This window comes from Neurospora crassa, linkage group II (genome assembly GCF_000182925.2).
Source record: "Neurospora crassa OR74A linkage group II, whole genome shotgun sequence".
NCBI classification, from domain to species: domain Eukaryota; kingdom Fungi; phylum Ascomycota; class Sordariomycetes; order Sordariales; family Sordariaceae; genus Neurospora; species Neurospora crassa.
Window position 1 is genome coordinate 2,789,125 of NC_026502.1, and position 18,204 is coordinate 2,807,328.

General features: G+C 51.7%; 6 protein-coding genes across 6 annotated transcripts; 2 read left to right on the top strand and 4 right to left on the bottom strand.

Moving 5' to 3' along the window:
* Positions 1 to 332: 332 nt before the first annotated feature.
* Positions 333 to 1,811, bottom strand: NCU01657 (cytochrome-c oxidase assembly protein). The gene is made up of 3 exons (XM_951186.2): positions 1,171 to 1,811; positions 612 to 1,065; positions 333 to 512 (listed from the first exon to the last, which is right to left on the bottom strand). Exons 1-3 carry the CDS (start codon positions 1,609 to 1,611, stop codon positions 460 to 462), a joined length of 948 nt encoding a protein of 315 aa, XP_956279.2. The 5' UTR covers positions 1,612 to 1,811; the 3' UTR covers positions 333 to 459.
* Positions 1,812 to 2,212: 401 nt separating this feature from the next.
* dim-9 (defective in DNA methylation-9) lies at positions 2,213 to 6,432 on the bottom strand (the record flags this gene model as incomplete). Its single annotated transcript, XM_951185.3, has 6 exons — positions 6,398 to 6,432; positions 5,740 to 6,076; positions 5,502 to 5,633; positions 3,774 to 5,422; positions 2,975 to 3,263; positions 2,213 to 2,626 (listed from the first exon to the last, which is right to left on the bottom strand). Exons 1-6 carry the CDS (start codon positions 6,406 to 6,408, stop codon positions 2,213 to 2,215), a joined length of 2,832 nt encoding a protein of 943 aa, XP_956278.3. The 5' UTR covers positions 6,409 to 6,432.
* A 928-nt stretch (positions 6,433 to 7,360) lies between these two features.
* Positions 7,361 to 8,633, bottom strand: NCU01655 (hypothetical protein). Its single transcript, XM_951184.2, has 3 exons — positions 7,913 to 8,633; positions 7,750 to 7,842; positions 7,361 to 7,691 (listed from the first exon to the last, which is right to left on the bottom strand). Exons 1-3 carry the CDS (start codon positions 8,427 to 8,429, stop codon positions 7,480 to 7,482), a joined length of 822 nt encoding a protein of 273 aa, XP_956277.1. The 5' UTR covers positions 8,430 to 8,633; the 3' UTR covers positions 7,361 to 7,479.
* Positions 8,634 to 8,849: 216 nt separating this feature from the next.
* On the bottom strand, positions 8,850 to 12,141 carry NCU01654 (long-chain-fatty-acid-CoA ligase 1). The gene is made up of 4 exons (XM_951183.2): positions 12,076 to 12,141; positions 10,957 to 12,001; positions 9,299 to 10,886; positions 8,850 to 9,213 (listed from the first exon to the last, which is right to left on the bottom strand). The coding sequence occupies exons 2-4, from the start codon at positions 11,381 to 11,383 to the stop codon at positions 9,111 to 9,113; spliced, it is 2,118 nt and encodes a 705-aa protein (XP_956276.2). The 5' UTR covers positions 11,384 to 12,001; positions 12,076 to 12,141; the 3' UTR covers positions 8,850 to 9,110.
* A 1,944-nt stretch (positions 12,142 to 14,085) lies between these two features.
* On the top strand, positions 14,086 to 14,766 carry NCU01653 (hypothetical protein; the record flags this gene model as incomplete). The annotated part of the gene is made up of 2 exons (XM_951182.3): positions 14,086 to 14,164; positions 14,267 to 14,766. The coding sequence occupies 2 exons, from the start codon at positions 14,086 to 14,088 to the stop codon at positions 14,764 to 14,766; spliced, it is 579 nt and encodes a 192-aa protein (XP_956275.3).
* Positions 14,767 to 15,986: 1,220 nt separating this feature from the next.
* NCU01652 (O-acetylhomoserine) lies at positions 15,987 to 18,102 on the top strand. The gene is made up of 5 exons (XM_951181.3): positions 15,987 to 16,390; positions 16,462 to 16,516; positions 16,583 to 16,665; positions 16,727 to 17,087; positions 17,157 to 18,102. Exons 1-5 carry the CDS (start codon positions 16,353 to 16,355, stop codon positions 17,982 to 17,984), a joined length of 1,365 nt encoding a protein of 454 aa, XP_956274.3. The 5' UTR covers positions 15,987 to 16,352; the 3' UTR covers positions 17,985 to 18,102.
* The last annotated feature ends 102 nt before the right edge of the window (positions 18,103 to 18,204 follow it).

Sequence of the window (18,204 nt, forward strand, 5' to 3'; positions counted from 1 at the left end):
TGTGCTGGTAAAATGGAAGATCGGTAGGTACCTCCAGAGGGAAGGAAGGTCGGATCGAAAGGCCGTACACTACCTACCTCTAGTACCTCTAGGTAGCGAAAGTCTAAAATCTAAAAAATAAAAACAACAATGTGTCGCTTTTCGATTCGAAGCCAAAGCCTACCTCTACTAGGTAGGTATGACCTGGACCAAGCGATCCCTCTTCAGAAGGGAGGCAGCTTCTTCTGAATGCGTCAGCATTGGTTGTGTATGTTTTTCCAGCCATGTATGCTGACGCAGGTCCAAGCGCAGAGCTGCAAGCAGTGGACCCAAAAGTCCATTCAGGGGTATTTGTTTACTTCAGGCCCCGAAGAACGGCAACACCACTTGCACCTTCACCAAACAATGCATTGTACGCGAATGCTACATCTATCTTACATTTGAGCATGATCTGCCATATTATAGGATTACTCATCTCCTCTAAGGAGCGCCCGGTACGCCCTTGAGCACGCCGTTGTCATCATACTTTGCCTCTGTTAAAAAGGATCCATCGTCAGCTTTCGTTCCCTTCATTGTTTCTACCGTCCAAAACCCCACGCTCCAAACTCGCGGGAGCACAGGGCAAAACTTACTGAAAAACGTATACGACAGCGTGACTGTCTCGATCCCCTTCATATTCAAATCATTCAGGTAATCCGGATCCAGATAAAAGAATACGGGCATATCCACCGTCTCGCCGGCGTTCAGCCTCTGCTCCTCAAAGCAGAAGCACTGGATCTTGCTAAAGTAGGGAGCCACCTGTCCGGGCGTGACGCTGTACGTCGCCACGCCGATAATGTCCTTGTCGCTCATGTTGGTGGCCGTGTAAAAAGCCAGCGCGGTCTCACCCGGGAGAATCCGCACCTCGCGCTGCTGCGGCACAAACTTCCAGGGGAGCACGTCCGACACCGAGGCGCTGAAGGTCACGCGCATGCGCTTGGCGTCCCGGACCGGCTCGAGCTTGGCGGCGAGGTCGACGTCGGAATCGGAACCGCCGGCGCCGTGGGCGCGGACGGGTTGGCCGCCCCAGCCGGTGGTTTGGCAGATCTGTATTTTGTTGCCAGCAATGTTAGAGATGGACAAGCAGTTGAGTGAAGCGACTTGGTAAGCAGGCAGCTAGGGCACAGGAGGATCCAACCAAGGAACCCATACCATCTTATACATAGGTACGGAGCCATACGAAAGCGCCACGGTACCAAGAATAACACTAATGACATAGTACATGGTCGATTGATTTCTCTTTTTGTACTCGGCTCTCACTCTCTCCATCTCCGGCGACACGCCTGTGCGGGAACTTTGGCTCCTTGTCTGTTGCTGTTGCTGGCGTCTGCTTGCGCCCTCGGTCGAGAACCACCTCCATGCCCTGTCGCTCTGTTGCTTCTTTGCACCTGATGCTTGTTGCTGTGCTGCTGTCGTCATCTTCCTCCGGGGGTCAGAAGACGCCGCCGATGGCGCCTCAGTATCGAACGAGAGTTGGCGGCGCCATTGGTTTTGGAATTCTTGGCGACACGAAAAGCAGGCCCATGAAGCCGATTGGGAGAAGGACTGAACAGCGACGGCTCTTCGGCCAACGAAGCGTGGCATCGAGCTCATGGTGAGAGGGTTGACGAGACCGACTGCTCGAGTTCACAGTCTTCTGTTTACTCCGGAAGGCGGGATGTCCAGGTACTACTGCCCGTGTGTGTAGGTGGGACCGGGGACATGGTTGCCCTCTCTGTGCTGCGAAAGCGTCGCAGCTCTGGAATTCTCACCGCCTAAATATGACCGGCACAAATGTGGGACGTCCCGATCACAATTGAGGGACACCCAGGGCACATGTTTGTTTCAGAGCGCAGCGGTGCGCAGTGGACACTATGGACCGCCGTAGTTGCAAGCATGACACACGTCATCGATATCGCTGGGAGTTGAAACCTATCGAAATATATACAGTGAAAAACAGCGGATAACAAATATAATTAAAATGTTTTAAAAACACTTTCTTATTAATTTCAAGATAATTGAAATATTTCAGTTGATAGTATGCTTACTATAATTATCAGGTATTATGACAACTTATCACTTTATAAAACGTAGTTTGACATTGTTTTGTAAGAACTTTTTGTTGTATCTACAATACAAACTTAGGATAGGTAATTTCGTTAAGCTAGAATAATGTACCCTTTTGATCGCTGATTACATAGAACTCTTAAAATAATTAGAATTCATCAATGTCGCTTCCATTAGCACCGCTGGATACAAGGTCCTCATTGTCGTTCTCGTCGTCCTCATAAACAAGATCCAATGTTCCTTCGTTCAGCTGCCAGTCTACGCCTTCAGCTTCGAGAGCCTGCTTAGTCTCCTCTTCCAAGAGATCAACGCTAAAGTCCAGTGGCAGGTTTGTGAAATGGGCTTCCTTCGCTTTTAGGAAACTCTCTTTCGTAATAGATCTCAACGGTGAAAGATACCGTCTCACTCCTTCGCTAAACTGCCGTCTGGTTTCTTGCTGCAATCCATTGAAGCTAGCTTTGAGCGGCAAGCGAGGATCCTCGTCTAAATGCGCTTCGCGCCGATATAAGCCGGTCTCGACATAATTCGGGCCTTGGACGACGCCGAGAGTACGGTCTGGCAGCTGTTGAAGCTGCAACTTTGTCAAATAAGATCGTCCCCTTGAGATACCGGATTCCGAATACAACAGCCGACCTTGAGCATCATGGGTGGGTGCCTCTGGTTCCGGGTGTGGAATGATAGATTGCGGACGCCGAATCCTCTTTGGCGATTTTTGCCCCGGGATTTTCATATGCATGAATAAGGCGCGGTCATTGTGGTCTCCCTCATCTTGTTCGTTGAGTGACAAGACGAAGACTCGTCCACTAGCATCGCCAATGACCAGCCTGGACTTGTCGGGTGAGAACATGCCGCAGGAAACGGGTGCAGGAACCTCCAAGAGGTCGCGGACCAGTGGGTCGCGGGATCGTACATTCCAGACCTTTACCACGCCATCGGATGAACCGGTATAAAATCGGTCAAGAGTTCTTCCCCACGCGGTAAATTTGACGCCTACATCCTCGTGCTCACGATCACCTCTGAACTCCTCAATGGGCTCTCCATGACGTAGAGTATGGATCGGCTTGTCACCTTGAGCGGTGTCCCAAACGTATGTAATTCCGTCTGTGCATCCCGCCGTAATGTAGCAGGAACCGAAGCTGATGGGCATGACAGTGAGCTCATTGATATCGAGCGCCCAGCAATCTAGTGTTTGAATAGGGCTGAATGACTTTTCGCCATGTTCAGAAACGGGAGATGGGGTAAAGACCCGGATTTGGGTACGGGTGTTATAGTCCAGGTCCAGACCCAGTGGTGAAGTGGCCGCTATGAAGCAGGCTTGACTGGGATGCCATAGAACCTCAAAAACATTCTGGGTTGTAGCGGATGTTATGCGCCACCTTTCCCCCGTAAGACCATCCCAAAGGCAGAGCTCCCCCGTTTCCCTACGGTCGGGAGGAATATCAAGGTCATCCCCTGTCCTGCTGCGAGGTGAGTAGCCCACCAAAAGCAGATGCCGAACGGTTGGCGAGCGACCCCATTGCATAGTGGCAGGAAAGTAGGCCCATCTCTCGGTTGAAACAGTGTTACCCTCTGCGTCTTCCACCCGGGAGCAAGAAAAAGACCGATACGGGGTGGTCGAAATCGAGTCGTTGCTGTGGATATTGTATATGCGAACAGCGTCCGTAGGAACATCTGCTGCCGTTGCAACCATGGCCGTTGTCGACTCATACTTTGAGGCAGCCACAAAGTTGACATTACCCCCGTGAGACCACTCGCCCAACAAAACCATGGAGGAGCCGGACGGGTCTACCTTCCAGACTTTGACTTTCCGGTCAAACCCAGAAGTAAATGCCCGACCGTGGACATCGTCATAGTCCGAGGAAACAACAGATGAGTACAGCCACGGATCTTGACTCTGTCTCATAGCATCGGTCGAGTTCTCGCCCTTTTCGACAACCGGACGGACAATTCGATGATCAGGATATGCCCGCAAAGTGCCTTGGCTGCATGATCCGAGAACGAGGTTACCAGGCTTGTTGTACTGCTGATTATGAGCATCCGAATGCTCTGTTGTCCCACAAATGAAGCCGTCGTTCGAGACCCAGGCAATGGTCGCAATATCTCCGGCACAATCCGTCCATTCTCTTCGCAGCTCCAGCTCATCCTCGCGACACTTGACGAACTCGTTCGGGAAGTTCAAGGGAGCCCGCAAAGCCATGCCGCGGTTACCAGAAGTTTCCCTAGCAAAGAGGAGTGAATTAATCTGGCTCGAACGAGCAAGCTCACCGTGCAAGTCGTACTTATCCCTCTTCAAGGCAAGAATCGAGGGATTCCCTGCTACCTTGTGATTGACTAGGTCATGGAGGAATCGTTCAACGTCTGTCCTGTTTCGATGCGAAAGTTCACTTTCCGACCGGATGGCATCTAAGACCTTGACAATGTCTCCGCGATGCTTCTTGAGCTGCTTTCGGAGATCTTTAGCAAGATCTTGCTTCCGACTCCCAGATGACAGGCCAAGGACTCTTCGACAAAGGTTCCGCAGAGCCTTGATTTCATCGGCGGTAAAGTCGACATGGAAGATTGTAGGTCGAGGGACCACGGAATCGTCAAACCGTACAAAGCCCTGCACACCAGCTGAAATGTTGGCCCTCTGCTCCGCTGATAGATATGGTCGTTTAGCCTCACTGAACAGCCGCGATGATAAACCTCGAGAATCAACACTGTCCTCGTGTCCCCGCCAGACCAAAGCATGCGCTCGACTTCGATAATTCTGTGCCGACGTTGTGACTATGCCACGATTTTGCGGCCTCTGCTCTTCTTCGACGCGTTTACGCCATCGAGATACTCGGCCTCGCCTCCTCGGTTCCGACACGAAGTTTTCGGGTAGATCGACAGGTAGGTTGCTAACAGAGGGCTGAGTGACAGATGCCGACGGTGGGTCCAGAACCATCGGCGGTCTAACGGTTGAATTTGGTTGAGGCACTGTTATGGCCGCTGATGGTGTTCCTTTGCCTTGTTTTTCCTCGTCATCGTCCTTAATGGTAATAACCTGAGTCGAGGGCGGAGGCGGCAGTATGGTCGGTCGGTGAATTCCTGTCGTCGCATGACTGGGAACCGGAGCATGAGGGTATCGCAGCCCTGAAGGAGGGTTTACACCTCTGTATGCTTCTTGACGCCCAGGTACTGCTGGAAGAGGTATTGGAGAGTTAGAGTAGCGACGTTCATCAGCCGCGGGGAATGTAGGGGCTATAGCCGAGCCCGGACGCGGAGGCGGAGGCGGCAGCGGGGCTGAGGCATAGCCGGAAGGAGCCTGGGGAGGTGCCAGGACAGGTGGGACCTTGGGGACGGGCACCGGCGTGTACGATTTGAACCGATATTCCTGGTAGCCGTTAGCTACGAATACGGTACCTTCCAAGAGAAAGCAACTGAACACATCAATAAACGTTGTTAATACGCACGGGAAGCATGAGCAATGCGCGAGTCTCCACCGGGATACGGGCAGCCAGGAGTCGTTCGAACGCATCGCTTACACGCCCATTCCCAAGCTTATAAGCGGCTGTAAAGTCGGCGCCAGTCACGATCTCGACGACCTGGAGGAGGAGAACTATGGGTAAGGCATAGGAAGGTAACCGAGAGAATATAAGGGTCGAAAGGGGAGCAAATGGGAACAACTAACGAAAGCCGTAGCATGCTAACCTTTGTTCCTATCTTTTGTACGTCGTATTTGTCTCTGGGCAAATTTGCTAGCTCCCGGTCGACGTGCGGGAACACTTGGTTTGCGAGGCATTGGATAAAGACGTCCTGCCTTCCCCAATGAGGAACAGTCTGAGAGTTGCCATTCTGCTGGATCTGGTTGTTGATGGTGGGGGCTGTGGCTGGAACGGTCTCGGTTCGCTGTCGTTTGAAAGGCGGATGTTCGAGATTGTCCGGCTGGTGCCTCTGCTGTGCTTCAACAAGAAAGCCATGGCTTTGGGTGTTGCCCGGCGCAATCGAGGAGCCATTCGTGAGCGGGTCACGCGCGGGATCGCCAGGCCTAGGGGTAGTAGGTGTCTCTGTCAATGCTAATCCACGAGAGATGACCGGATTTGGCACGCTAGTAGAAGAGGGTGAGGTGGTGGTGATCGTCCGTGTCACGAGGGATCGATAGGAAGAACAAGGAGATGAGGCGATCAAAGGGTAGGCGGGCACGTAACGCGCAACGCGCGTCAACAGCCGCTGAAGAAGAAACAATGTGATTCAAACTTGGTCGAGCAGGAAGATTCGTCCGAAAGAATCATATAGTCGATAGGAAAAATAAATAAGAAGAAAAAGAAGAGGAGAAGCGCGTTAGGATAGTTTCCAGAAATTTACGTACCTGGAGTTCATTTTCAAATGTTTTGCTGGTCAGAGTATATGCTTTGGAGAGAAGTATCAAGTTGTATGTTAATTAAAGTCTATGCTAGAGTAATTGACTAGCGAGATATGCAACCTTGTGTAACATTACGTAAGCGCACTCCTAGATATACTTTAAGTAGCTATTATATTTTTATTGAGGTTAATAAATTATAAATACTGGAATAGTAAAATTTAACTCTAGCTAATATTTATTATATGTAGTGTAGTTTTTAGCTAATCATATATCGATAAAGTATCAACATAATTGTTTGTACTAATGCTTCATATTTTGATACTAAGCTCAAGCATTACATCTTGCTTCCTACGCTACAGCCTGCTGTAAATAAATCTTATACCTCGAGTGCTGTCTTATTTAGCAATTCGCAAGGGAATCTTGACCTGCGGAACAGAAGGTTAAAGCAAACGATTCCCGTCTGATACAGGGGCAGTAATGACATATCCAACAGCCCACCAAGTTAAGCAATCACAACTGCAATCGCGATCAAGTGTCTAATTCAATTCATGGAGAATGAAAAAGACACTATGAAGATTGAACTTCTCGAAGGCGTGCTGACATCCAAGATGACAAGGCAGACGACTGTGTGTGCGAACCTTGATGTCCAGTCATGGAGCTTGGAGACGCGAAGTCACGGGTTCACATGCGATAGTATCGACGGCCTGGAGACGACATGCAGCGCGGTTCAATTCGTGCACCCCCTTCCGCGCGGGTGGACGGGCCTTGTCTACGACAATCTACGGCGGTTCGTAAAGCTCGATTGGAAGGATTGAGAAGATGGCCTTCAATATTAAAGTTAAGGTAGGTAAAGCTAAAAACTATAGTAAAGACAAACGTGGAACAACCTAGGGTAGATTGCCCCGAAGGTAAATAGCCATTGTAGTAGTTCTTTTTATTATTCCTTTAGAGTAGTGAGTAAGTTCATCTAGGATAATAGATAGAATCTTTATGTATTTTGACATCTACAATTTATACAGCATTTTTAAGCCATAATGGCAGTTTGGTATGCAAACAATGCAAACTTGGTTCCCGCGACTAGTGTAGTTTCAACCCCTCCTCTTCTTGCCCCCTTGCTGGGCGCCGCCACCAGTGCTCGCCGCTGCATCACCAGACGACTCCTCCTTCTTGGCGCTGGTACCGGCAAGGAAAGCAGCCATATCAAAGTTCGGTGCCGCCGGAGCGCCACCGCCGCCCATGAGAGCGTTCATGGGGTTCTTCTTCTGATTCTCCTCCCATTCAGCGCGCATTTCGGGGTCCACTGATGGTACTGTTAGTAGCAATTACTTGGAGAGGCGGGAAAGAAGAAGCACACGTACTGTTCTCAACCAGCTTCGGCATGCCAAGGAAGATGACCATGCTGACCAAACCGAGAAGAATCATGGGGTTGCGGAGGATCGAAAGAATGGAGACTATAGAGTTCAAGGCGGTTAGTATGTCAATCACCATCGTGAAGTACGGCTCCCCCGTTGCAACACTCACATTTACTCCTCTCCATGAAATACCCCTTTTCTCCCAACACCTTCGCCCCAAACACCACACCTCCATCCCTCCCGTTTTTCAGCGTCTGCCTCGGCGCCTCCTCCCCCTTGTTATCCCAATCGTTACCCCGATACGTCTGCCACGCCTTCGCCTCCAGCTTGACGTTGCCGTGTCCGTCCCCTTCCTCGAGCACGCCGTCCAGGGTGGGCGCCACGTCCACCCGCAGCGGAGCAAACGCGTGCGTCGCGCAGTGGATGTCCAGCAAGTACGAGCCCTGCGTGACGTTCCTGAAAACAAGCGTGTTGGCGACGCTGAGGGGGGCTGACTTGGTCTGTCCAAAGGTCGAGAGCGTGCCATGCGTTGAGGGAGGGAAGACGAAGAGCTTGCCACTGACATCACCAGGAGGGGCGGATGGGAGGGAAATGGTTATTGAGGTCTGCGGCAGGTGTTGAGCGAGCGCTGCTAGGGCGGTCGAAGCCGAGCCCAGGAAGGCGAGGGTGATGGTGACGAGTTGCATGTTGGAGTTGGGCTGATTATTGAGTTTTCGGATTTGGTTGTTTACCGGCTGTGCATACTCGAGAGAATCAAGACGACAATGAGTGCGACCACGACAAGATGGAGGAAAAGTGGTGATGCGCGCCGGATGCTTGACGTAGGTTGAGGTTGTATGGTAGAGGTCGCGGTCGGGGAACCACCAAAGCGACGTTTGGGTGGAGTTTTGGGCTTGGGGGAAGCTCTTAGAGGTACAAGTAGCTGTGACGAAATGGCGGGTGCGGCTCTGAAGGGGACCGTGCAGGGGTTTTGATTGGCGCTGCGAGTGACACGCTCTGGGACATTTCTACACTAGAGCAGTAGAGGTACCTACCTACCTCTACGAAGAGCAACAACGGCAATACCTAGAGGTAGTACCTAGTACCATAATGGAGCCGACATAAAGTATCATCGAATGGTCATGATTGAACCAACCATAGTAGTTTTCATTCATACACAAAAGGGATGAGAGTCAACGACATGTCAAGAAATTTAAACAACACCTCAGCTAAGCACCAGAACCAGCATCAGCACCAACACCAACAAGCAAAGTGGAAACGATAAGTGTCCAGCTCAGATCAAAAGGCAGGTAGATTCATGCACGTAAAACTCCAACAACGCTGATGATGACAACGACAGCACATCCTTGGCCTTCCCAACTCCCTCTCTATAGCTTGGCCTTGGTCTGGGCAGCAGCGTTGATCTCCTCGTACATGCGGTCGATTTCGGCCCTGAACTTCCTGGCGGCCTGGGGACGCTTGAGTTTGAGACTGTGTTTGTGGATGTTAGTATCCTGCCCGAGATCGTCACGCATGTTGTTGTTGTTGTAGTAGGATGACCAGGATCAGGACTTACGTTGGCGTCAAAAGCTCATTCTCAATCGTAAACGGCTCAATATCCAAATAAACATTCTTGACCTTCTCGTAGCTGTTGAACTTGTGGTTCTTGCCAATGCCATCCAGCAGTTTGAGGAAAGCCGTCTTGACACGGGGGTCGTTGGCGGACTGCTTCAGCTCTTCAAGGTTTTCAGGGGCAATATTCTTCTTGAGTATCCTGCTGGCATAGGGCGCGAAGGTGACGGGGTCGATCCCAAAGATGGCCACCAGGCTGGACTCCTTGGGATCGCCGTGCACAAATGCCATGGCGATCAGGTTGGTGCTGGCCATGTATACGTTCTCGATACGCTCGGGCGAGATGTACTCGCCCTGCGACAGCTTGAGCACGTTCTTCTTGCGGTCGATAATCTTGAACCGGCCCATGCTGTCAACCTCGACGATGTCGCCCGTGTGGAACCAGCCGTCCGCTTCAACCACCTTGGCGGTTTCTTCCGGGTTCTTGTAATACTCCTTAAACATGATGGGACCGCGCATCAGCAGCTCGCCGCGGGGGTTCGGCTTGTCGTCGACAGTGTAGTCGTAGTCTGGCACGGACTCGATGCAGAGCTCGACACAGGGGCAAGGGGGGCCAATATTGCCGGTGGAGAAGTCGCCGGGAACCTGGGCGGTGCCCGTGGCGTACGACTCGGTCATGCCGAAGCCTTGGATGAAATCGTTGCCGAAGGCGGCGCGGAGGAACTGGTGCACTTCAGGGTCGAGCTGGGCGGAACCGCTGACCATGGTGCGGGCGCGGTCGAGGCCCACGCCCTTGAGAACCTTCTTGGTCCAGATGCGGTCATACAGGAAGTGCTTGTTGGTGGCCTTGCCGGTGGGCAGGGCCATGCTCTGCTTCTTGGCCTCCACAACGTAGCGGGACAGGGTGCCCTTGAAGCCGTCGGCGTCGATGGTGGCGGCCTGCACAGCGCCGCTGATGCGGTTGTACAGACGCGGGACGGACATGAGGCCGGTCGGGCGCAGGATCTTCATGTCCTCGACCAGGCCGGCGATGTCGCCATGGAAGTAACCGATGCTAGCGCCCTCGGCCAAAGCGGTCTGGTCGGCCATGCGACCGTAAATGTGCGCCAGGGGAAGGTAGGAGATGTGGATATCGGAGGAGAGGATGCTCTGCATCGAGCGGGCAGCAGTAATACCGGCCACACCCTGAGCATGGGTGATCAGGACACCCTTCGGGTCGCCAGTGGTGCCCGAGGTATAGTTGATGGTCAGAACATCCTCACGCTTGGGAGGCTTCATGGAGAGGCCCGACTTGACACCCAGCGCCTCAACCTCGTCGATGGAGAAGATCTTGATGCCCACGTTGGAAGCGGCGGCATTGAGCAGCTCGCGCTTAGTGTGGCCAGCAGGCTCACCAGCATCCAGAGGATCCAGGGAGATAATGAGCTTCAAGGTTGGGCAACGCGGCGCGACCTTGAGGAGGGTCGGGATATGGGGCACAGAGCATGCAATGGCAGTAAGACCACTGTGGTTGATGATGTACTCGGTGGTCTCGGGACCAAGAGTCTCGTAAAGAGAGATGGGGAACAGGGACTGGGAGAGGAGCGCAAGCTCTGTGATGCTGTTAGCATACCTCGTGCATCATGCACGTGCACGGCGCATTGTGTCCAAGTCGGTACTTGCCAGTGATCTGCCACTCGGGACGGTTCTGCGCCCACAAACCAACGCCATACTTCTCCTCGGTGAAGCCGATGGACTTGTGGATGGCGACAATGCCGGCGCCAAAGTTCTTCCTCCGCTCAGCAACCTCCTTGTAAGTGATCCAAACATACTTGGGCTCGTAGGTCTTGGTGGCAGCGTTCCATGGGCGCCATCCCAGGCACTTCTTGTTGGGCACCTTCTCAACTGAGGCTTCAAAGAGATCGTGAACCGTCTGGTGAGCCGGGTCGAGCGTCTCGAGGAGAGGGCTGTTGACGAACTTCCAATGACGATAAACTGCCGTACGGTTCGGTCGCTGTGTTCCAGGAACAGGCAGGGCGTAAGGAGTCCCAGGAGGTGGCGGTTCCGCAATCGACTTGATATAAGCCGCGGTATCTTGTGAGGGCGCCATGGTTGATTACAGAAGAGGACGGACTGGGTCGCGTAGTAGTACTGTGCCGGCCAAGGAAGGAAATAATACGAATCGCAAGAGGCGCACACTGAGGTTATCGCCAACACCGTCACCGACACTTGGAAAGGTAACAAAGGGGGTTGACGGGCGCAAAAAGAAGGTCACGGTTGCTTGCTCGAGTTGGAGGGTATGGTGCTGCTAGAGAGAAACACTTGAGGAAGAGAAGGGGGAGGACTAGAGAAACAACGGAAAACGACGTCGCAACATCAAAGAAGCAACGATGGACGGCTAACTGGAAGGCGTTCCCCTTTTCGAACATTCAATGGAGCCAAGGTGGTCCTGAGCCGAGTGTGACGAAGAGCGGAGTCCGATCCAGTCTGATGCTTAGTCTGGGGGCCGGTCCGTGGTCAATCTTTGGTTACTTGGGATTGGTTGTCTCGAGACTTTGGCAAAAGGTACTTCGTCTCGACTTTGAAAAGTGCCGCGGCTCTTTTGGAGTCTTTGGAAGCCCAGGGATGATGCATGCCGTTCGGAAGTCCAATCGGGATCTTATGTCCAACCACGGATCCATTGGATAGAGTCTCACCAGGAGAAGAAGTGGCAGTCCCATCTTGATATCTTGTTTTGTTTACCACTTACTTGGTCAGTTCTTGTACTTGTCATGAAGATTTTGAGTAGAGCTAAACACTGACAGGCAGAGATACAAATGTACCTACATTATGGTACTCTGTATCTGGCCATGGTGGTGTAGACATGCCGGTGATCCAATGATGTGAAGAGTGGGAAACAATGAAAAGTGCCCGCTGGCCATGACGATCGGGGGGACCCTCCACACTAAAAACAAGCCGAGGCTCATCAGACCCGCCGGGGTCAGGTGGACCAGTGGCGGCAGCCAAATGGGCTTCCTTTTAGTGCCGTTCTCTCCACGTTGACGATGGACATGCAATGGAAGCACTACAGCCAATCATGATCCACCATTTCATCCAGCAATGCCATTTCATGCGCTTCGCTGTCTGTCGTCTGGAGTCCGAATGAGTCTTGGGGACGCAGGATTCTGCCAAACCCGTCCGATCCGCCCGATAAGTGCCTGCGGTGTGCATGCAGACGGCTATGATCACCATCAACATCATTATCATCATCATCATCACACGTACAGGTTTATCACGGTAACCTTTCAACCTGTGCTGTGTGCTTTCTGCCTGTGATGCTCTGCGGTTCATTGGCGGCCATTCCGTATCATTTGTAACGGCCTGTCACATGGGTTGGAATCCAGCGAATTCGTTCTGGGGAAGCTCTTGTCGAGCGGGGTTCTTCCCCAAATCTTTCCATTCCCTGACCGAGAAACCCTGATCAAACACGGGGCTGTTCTCTTGGCATTTTGTGGAGATGGATTCGTGAACCTTGTTGCCAAAAGATTGGAGTGCGAGTTCGTCTGTCTCATTCAAGACAGGAAGAGAGAGAGGATCATGTTGCACATATAGAAGCCTGCTGCCGGACAGACAGACTTAACATGTGGTCTCGAAAGTCATAATTCCGAGCTGGTGGTAATGGAGATCCAACCGTTTCCCCCTTACCCCTTCAAGAAGAAAAAAGAAGAAAAAAAGAAAAAAAGAAAAGAAAAAGAAAAAAAAATTCCATCCTGTCAGGCGGCTTCAACCAGGTCGACTCCAAAAGAAGCAAAATATTTCCATCGTCTGACAGCGGTCACATCCATTTATACATGGATTCGAGAATGTCATGACGATATCGACTTATCTCTATCGACCATGGAAAGAATTCCTTCACCATTTGTCTTTGTTCCGCGGCCCGCACGGACGAGTTCACCTCTTTTTCTCTTGTTTCCTTTTTTTTCCCTTTTTTCCTTCTCCTGTTACAGGACCACTTAGTTCTGACACGACATGGCTGACACACATCATCTTCCACTCAAAAGAACGAAGCTCTTGTCCTGCCAAGTCGCAACTGAGCAAGCACTGCCGCAAGCGACTTTCCAGAAGTCAATAAAGAAAGGGGGGGAAAGGAGGATAAAGTGAGCTTCGAGGACTAAGCCGGGCCTATGTCTCTTGTTGCCTTGGCAATGGCGATCATACTAGCGGTATGTGAAGGACTCTATTCCCCTTCCCCTTTTGGATGTTCAGGGGCCTTACAGGGTGTTGCCATTGGCTCAGGGCCTCCTGGGCGCGACCTCAGCGCTACGACACGGAGCTCACCCTGTGTGCAACCTGCCTGTAGGTGTAGTGTAGTGTAGGAACCATGTTTCATGATGGCTTCATTTATATATGACCGAAGTTTGGTCAGGTAGCATTCGAGATTTCAAGATCGGTTCAGCCGGGCGGTTACTGGGCAATGATCCAGAAGATCTCATCAATGGAACAGCAAAGGGGTAAAAGAATAGCCTGGGCCTTGATAAGCGATCTTGAGCTGAATGGGCTCCAAAAGCTTATTTTGTTGCCCTTGTGTTAATCTGTAACCTTTCTCTCTGTTTATTTATCCCTTTCTATCTCTCTTCTGCCTCAATCTTCACAGCAGGTCTGATCTTGTCTATTTGTGATACCCTTTGCCTGGAGCTTTTCTTTTCCTTTAATATAACTTCATTTTGCCTGGTGCATTTTCTTGACCTCGATCACCACGTCTACCCCGCGAGTCAGTATTAGAAAGCTAGAAAAAAGAAAAGGAAAAGGAAAGAGAAAACACAACATCTCATAATGGGCTTCAGCATCCTTCTTCCTATCAGAGTCTTTCAGGCAACCTTCTCTATAGTCATCATAGGCCTTTCAGGCTTCGGTAAGTTCAGCACCATCAATCAACTGATGGAAAAGCAACCAGGAGTCAAAGCTAACAAGTACTTCCTTTCTCCAGTCGCACATTGGTACAATACAAACACAGCCTACCTCCCCCCTTCGCCAATCAGTTTCCTCCTCTTCTGCGGCGTCTACTCCCTGCTCTCGGTTCTCTACCTCGGCCTCGTTAGCAAGCTCTTCCCCAAGACCGCTAATCCCTACGCCGTTCTCTCGCTCGAGATCACCAATCTGTTATTTTGGTTGGCCGGCTTCGCCTCCCTTTCCGTTTTCCTCAGCAAGCTTCTCTTCTGCCGCGGTAGTGTTTGCGGCGCTGCAAGAGCGGACGTCGGGATAGGTGCTTGCTTATTCGTCAGCTGGATCGTCACCGTGGCCCTGTTGGCCAGGGACGCCATCAGGTCGGGGGGCTTCGAGGGGTTCAGGAACCACGTCGGTTTCCTGAGGCACAGACGGAGCGGAAGTGGAAGTCATCATCGGTCTCCTTCCCGGGGGTCGATGGTGGGGATGTCAGCCAAGCACCCTATGCCGCTGCCAACGGCCATGATGGCGAAGAAGGAGGGGGGGTATTCCCAGGTGTCGCTGGCTTGAAGACGTTGGTGGTTGTGGCTAAGTTGCATGAGCATAAGAAGGAGGAGTTGAAGAAACAGACAAGACGACATAGAGCTACACCTTCAATAGAGATGGTAACGAAGAAGGTCGTTGGTGCTTGGGATCGGAGAGGGGCGAAAGAAACCCTCATTCCCGTCTAAGGCCGTGCCCGGGCATGTAGGGTAATGAAGGAAATCATGAGGTCACGCTACCACGAGCGAGGTTTCTTCAGCTGGACTGAACCATTTCATGTATCATTCACATCAGGAAACCCGGGCACGGTTGTTGCGCTGGGTTAAAATAGGAGCTGGGGCGTGAGGCTCTCAAGGCACTAGCGTTTGGTAGCACTTTTCAACACAGCGGTCGTTGGTCAACAAAGTTCTGGACTCAACAAAATTCTGAATAAGTGTACTTCTGGTAACTATTCCAGCCCACAAGCTAGAGAGCATTTCCAAACCTGAACGTTATACGTACCGTTGATCTTTCAGTAAATGGTTCTTCATCATGACCACGTGCGAGAACGGACGCAGAACCGGCGTACTGTAAACAAAGCGCACGAGTATGTATTCTAGTCAGGAATATACATTGTATTCTGGTCAGCAATATACACTGACCATTCTTTGTGATATCTCCATGGGAACGATGTGGGCTTGCTTCCAGTCGTTTGTCTGTTCTTGTTTCGACGACATTCGCAGAGGTCTTGTCAGAGGATAAGGTAAACCCTCAACGGTTAGGATAAGAAAAAGGTGATCGACACTCTCCAATCCAGCCGTGGTTTAGGTTTGTTGCCGTAATAAGAGCCATAGATGACGAACAGGTCTCCGCTGAGCGTTGTATGGGTTGAAGTTATTGCCCTCCACCTCCTAGCAGTAGGCGAGGTAGGATAGGACTCTGACACAGCTCAGGGAAGGGGGAACTTTCCACCTACAAACCTCAGCATCACTTCCTTAACATCACATGATACTTCCACCTCTTCCTGAACCCAGGACAGCAAAACAACCTAATAACAGACAAAACTTTCAACTTCAGAATACCTGGGTCAAGAGTTTATAGGCCGTTGATCGGCCTGGTTGCCCCGCATTGCGTGCTTGAGCTGCTGGAGACTCAACCCCACACTTTTCCCAATTGGGACAGCACAGGTATCTCTACATATCAGGGCCCTCAAGGTACCCAGTACCTGTAGATCGCCATCAACCCCAACCGACGTTTTGCGTGTATTACACTAGTGAGGGCAGAACGCGTGATCATCAGCTAATGGAGACTCGAGATCGGACGAAGCCACAGCATGATCAGGTACCAAATACCTCAACCTCTGCTTGTCCGGCCGGAGTCGGTTTGGGACCAGCTACCTATGCGGCGAGACAAAGAGTAGAAGAAGAAGACACTACCCGAATCCCAATATATCCTGAATCCCGTCTTGAATCCCCTTCCGTTCATTAACCTCTTCGTCCTCTTTCCTTCCTCTCATAGAGCCCATATCTAATCCTGTCAACCGAAGAGCCCCGAGGTTCCGAACTACTTACCTCTAGTTCTCGCCACTTCTGACCTGACTACTCTGCTGCATCATCATCATCATCATCACAACCATGAGCCATCACTTTGAGACTCTCCAGGTCCACGCCGGGTACGTTGAACATGTCTCCAGGCTGTGTCGGGATCTCTTCCCGATAGATCATTGACTGACATCCATGCCAGCCAGGAGCCCGACCCGGCAACTAAATCCCGTGCTGTGCCTATTTACGCCACTTCTGTAAGTCGACAATATCTCGCCTACGAGGCATACGAGCTCAAGGGGGGCAAATGTTGACCAGTCAAGTCGTATGTTTTCAATGACAGCGCTCACGGGGCGCGACTGTTCGGGCTCAAGGAGTTTGGAAACATCTACTCCAGAATCATGAAGTGAGCCAAAGCAAGAAAACTTGAAGTGAAGTCGAAACAAGTGTTCTAACGCTGGTACCAGCCCTACCGTTGATGTCTTTGAGAAGCGCATAGCTGCCCTTGAGGGAGGGCTGGCAGCAATCGCTACTGCAAGCGGTCAAGCAGCTCAGTTCATGGCTATTTCTGGGGTCGCCTGCGCTGGTGACAACATTGTTTCGACCTCCAACCTGTACGGTGGCACCTACAACCAGCTTAAGGTCATGCTCCCCCGCTACGGTATCCAGACCAAGTTTGTCACTGGTGACAAGCCCGAAGACCTCGCCGCAGCCATTGATGACAAGACTAAAGCTGTCTATCTCGAGAGCATTGGCAATCCCCGCTATAACATCCCCGGCTTCGAGGCCATCACCAAGCTTGCCCATGAGAAGGGCGTCCCTGTTATCGTGAGTTTAACAGTTGTCTACTCTGTACAAGCTCACCGGAGAACATTTGCTAACTTACGCTCTTCCTAGGTCGACAACACCTTCGGTGCTGGCGGCTACTTTGTCCAACCGTTACAATATGGTGCTGATATCGTCGTGCACTCAGCGACCAAGTGGATCGGAGGACACGGCACAACGGTCGCAGGCGTAATAGTGGATAGCGGTAGGTTCGACTGGGGCAAGCACGCCGACCGGTTCCCCCAGATGGTTGAGCCGTCCGAGGGTTACCACGGGCTCAAGTTCTGGGAGACTTTTGGGCCCATGGCCTACATCACCCGCGTGCGTGTCGAAATTTTGCGGGATCTAGGCGCGTGTCTCAACCCGTTTGCCGCTCAGCAGCTCCTCCTCGGTCTCGAGACGCTGTCGCTCCGCTGTGAACGGCACACCCAGAACGCACTCGCGCTGGCCCGCTATCTCGAGAAGAGCCCGTACGTGAGCTGGGTGTCGTACCCGGGCCTCGAGAGCCACGGGTCGCACGAGAACGCCAAAAAGTACCTCAAGCGCGGTTTCGGCGGCGTGCTTAGTTTCGGCGTCAAAGGCGGCGCTTCGGCTGGCAGCCAGGTTGTCGATGGCTTCAAGCTCATCTCTAATCTAGCCAATGTCGGTGATTGTAAAACACTGGCTATCCACCCTTGGTCCACCACGCACGAACAGCTGACGGACGAGGAGAAGATCAGCTCGGGTGTCACGGAGGATCTGATTCGCATCTCGGTTGGCATTGAGCATATTGATGATATAATTGCCGACTTTGATCAGTCCTTTGCAAATGCGGCGGCGACTTCGGCCAAGGAGGAGGGTGAGAAGGGCTTGGTGGTTGGTCAGGGCAAGGTTGAAGAGGCGGCGCCTACTGTTATCTAAGTGATACCCCTTTTGAATTTTGGGAAAGCGTTGTTCTTTTGAGTTGGTAGTGACAGAATATATTATTCCCCTTTTGCAGATGTTGTTGGGCCGCAATAAATTGTCTAGGAATGTAATTACTGTACTGATTGAGAGTTTAGGCGTCAAGCCAAAACTGCCAATCAGATAGGTTCGCCCAAGTGTCCTTGGTCAGGATTTGATGGTGACCAAGGTATACTAT

Excerpts from the sequence above, each read along its gene's own strand:
- NCU01652 (XM_951181.3), top strand. The coding sequence starts at position 16,353 with ATGAGCCATCACTTTGAGACTCTCCAGGTCCACGCCGG. Across the intron at positions 16,517-16,582 it reads TGCCTATTTACGCCACTTCT|TCGTATGTTTTCAATGACAG; the intron begins GTAAGTCGACAA and ends TGACCAGTCAAG. Across the intron at positions 16,666-16,726 it reads ATCTACTCCAGAATCATGAA|CCCTACCGTTGATGTCTTTG; the intron begins GTGAGCCAAAGC and ends CGCTGGTACCAG.
- NCU01655 (XM_951184.2), bottom strand. The coding sequence starts at position 8,429 with ATGCAACTCGTCACCATCACCCTCGCCTTCCTGGGCTCGGCTTCGACC. Across the intron at positions 7,843-7,912 it reads TTTCATGGAGAGGAGTAAAT|TCTCCATTCTTTCGATCCTC; the intron begins GTGAGTGTTGCA and ends TGAACTCTATAG. Across the intron at positions 7,692-7,749 it reads GCCGAAGCTGGTTGAGAACA|TGGACCCCGAAATGCGCGCT; the intron begins GTACGTGTGCTT and ends CAGTACCATCAG.
- NCU01654 (XM_951183.2), bottom strand. The coding sequence starts at position 11,383 with ATGGCGCCCTCACAAGATACCGCGGCTTATATCAAGTCGATTGCGGAA. Across the intron at positions 10,887-10,956 it reads TCCCGAGTGGCAGATCACTG|AGCTTGCGCTCCTCTCCCAG; the intron begins GCAAGTACCGAC and ends ACAGCATCACAG. Across the intron at positions 9,214-9,298 it reads AATGAGCTTTTGACGCCAAC|TCTCAAACTCAAGCGTCCCC; the intron begins GTAAGTCCTGAT and ends CCACAAACACAG.
- NCU01657 (XM_951186.2), bottom strand. The coding sequence starts at position 1,611 with ATGAGCTCGATGCCACGCTTCGTTGGCCGAAGAGCCGTCGCTGTTCAG. Across the intron at positions 1,066-1,170 it reads CCGTACCTATGTATAAGATG|ATCTGCCAAACCACCGGCTG; the intron begins GTATGGGTTCCT and ends AACAAAATACAG. Across the intron at positions 513-611 it reads GCTGTCGTATACGTTTTTCA|AGGCAAAGTATGATGACAAC; the intron begins GTAAGTTTTGCC and ends CCTTTTTAACAG.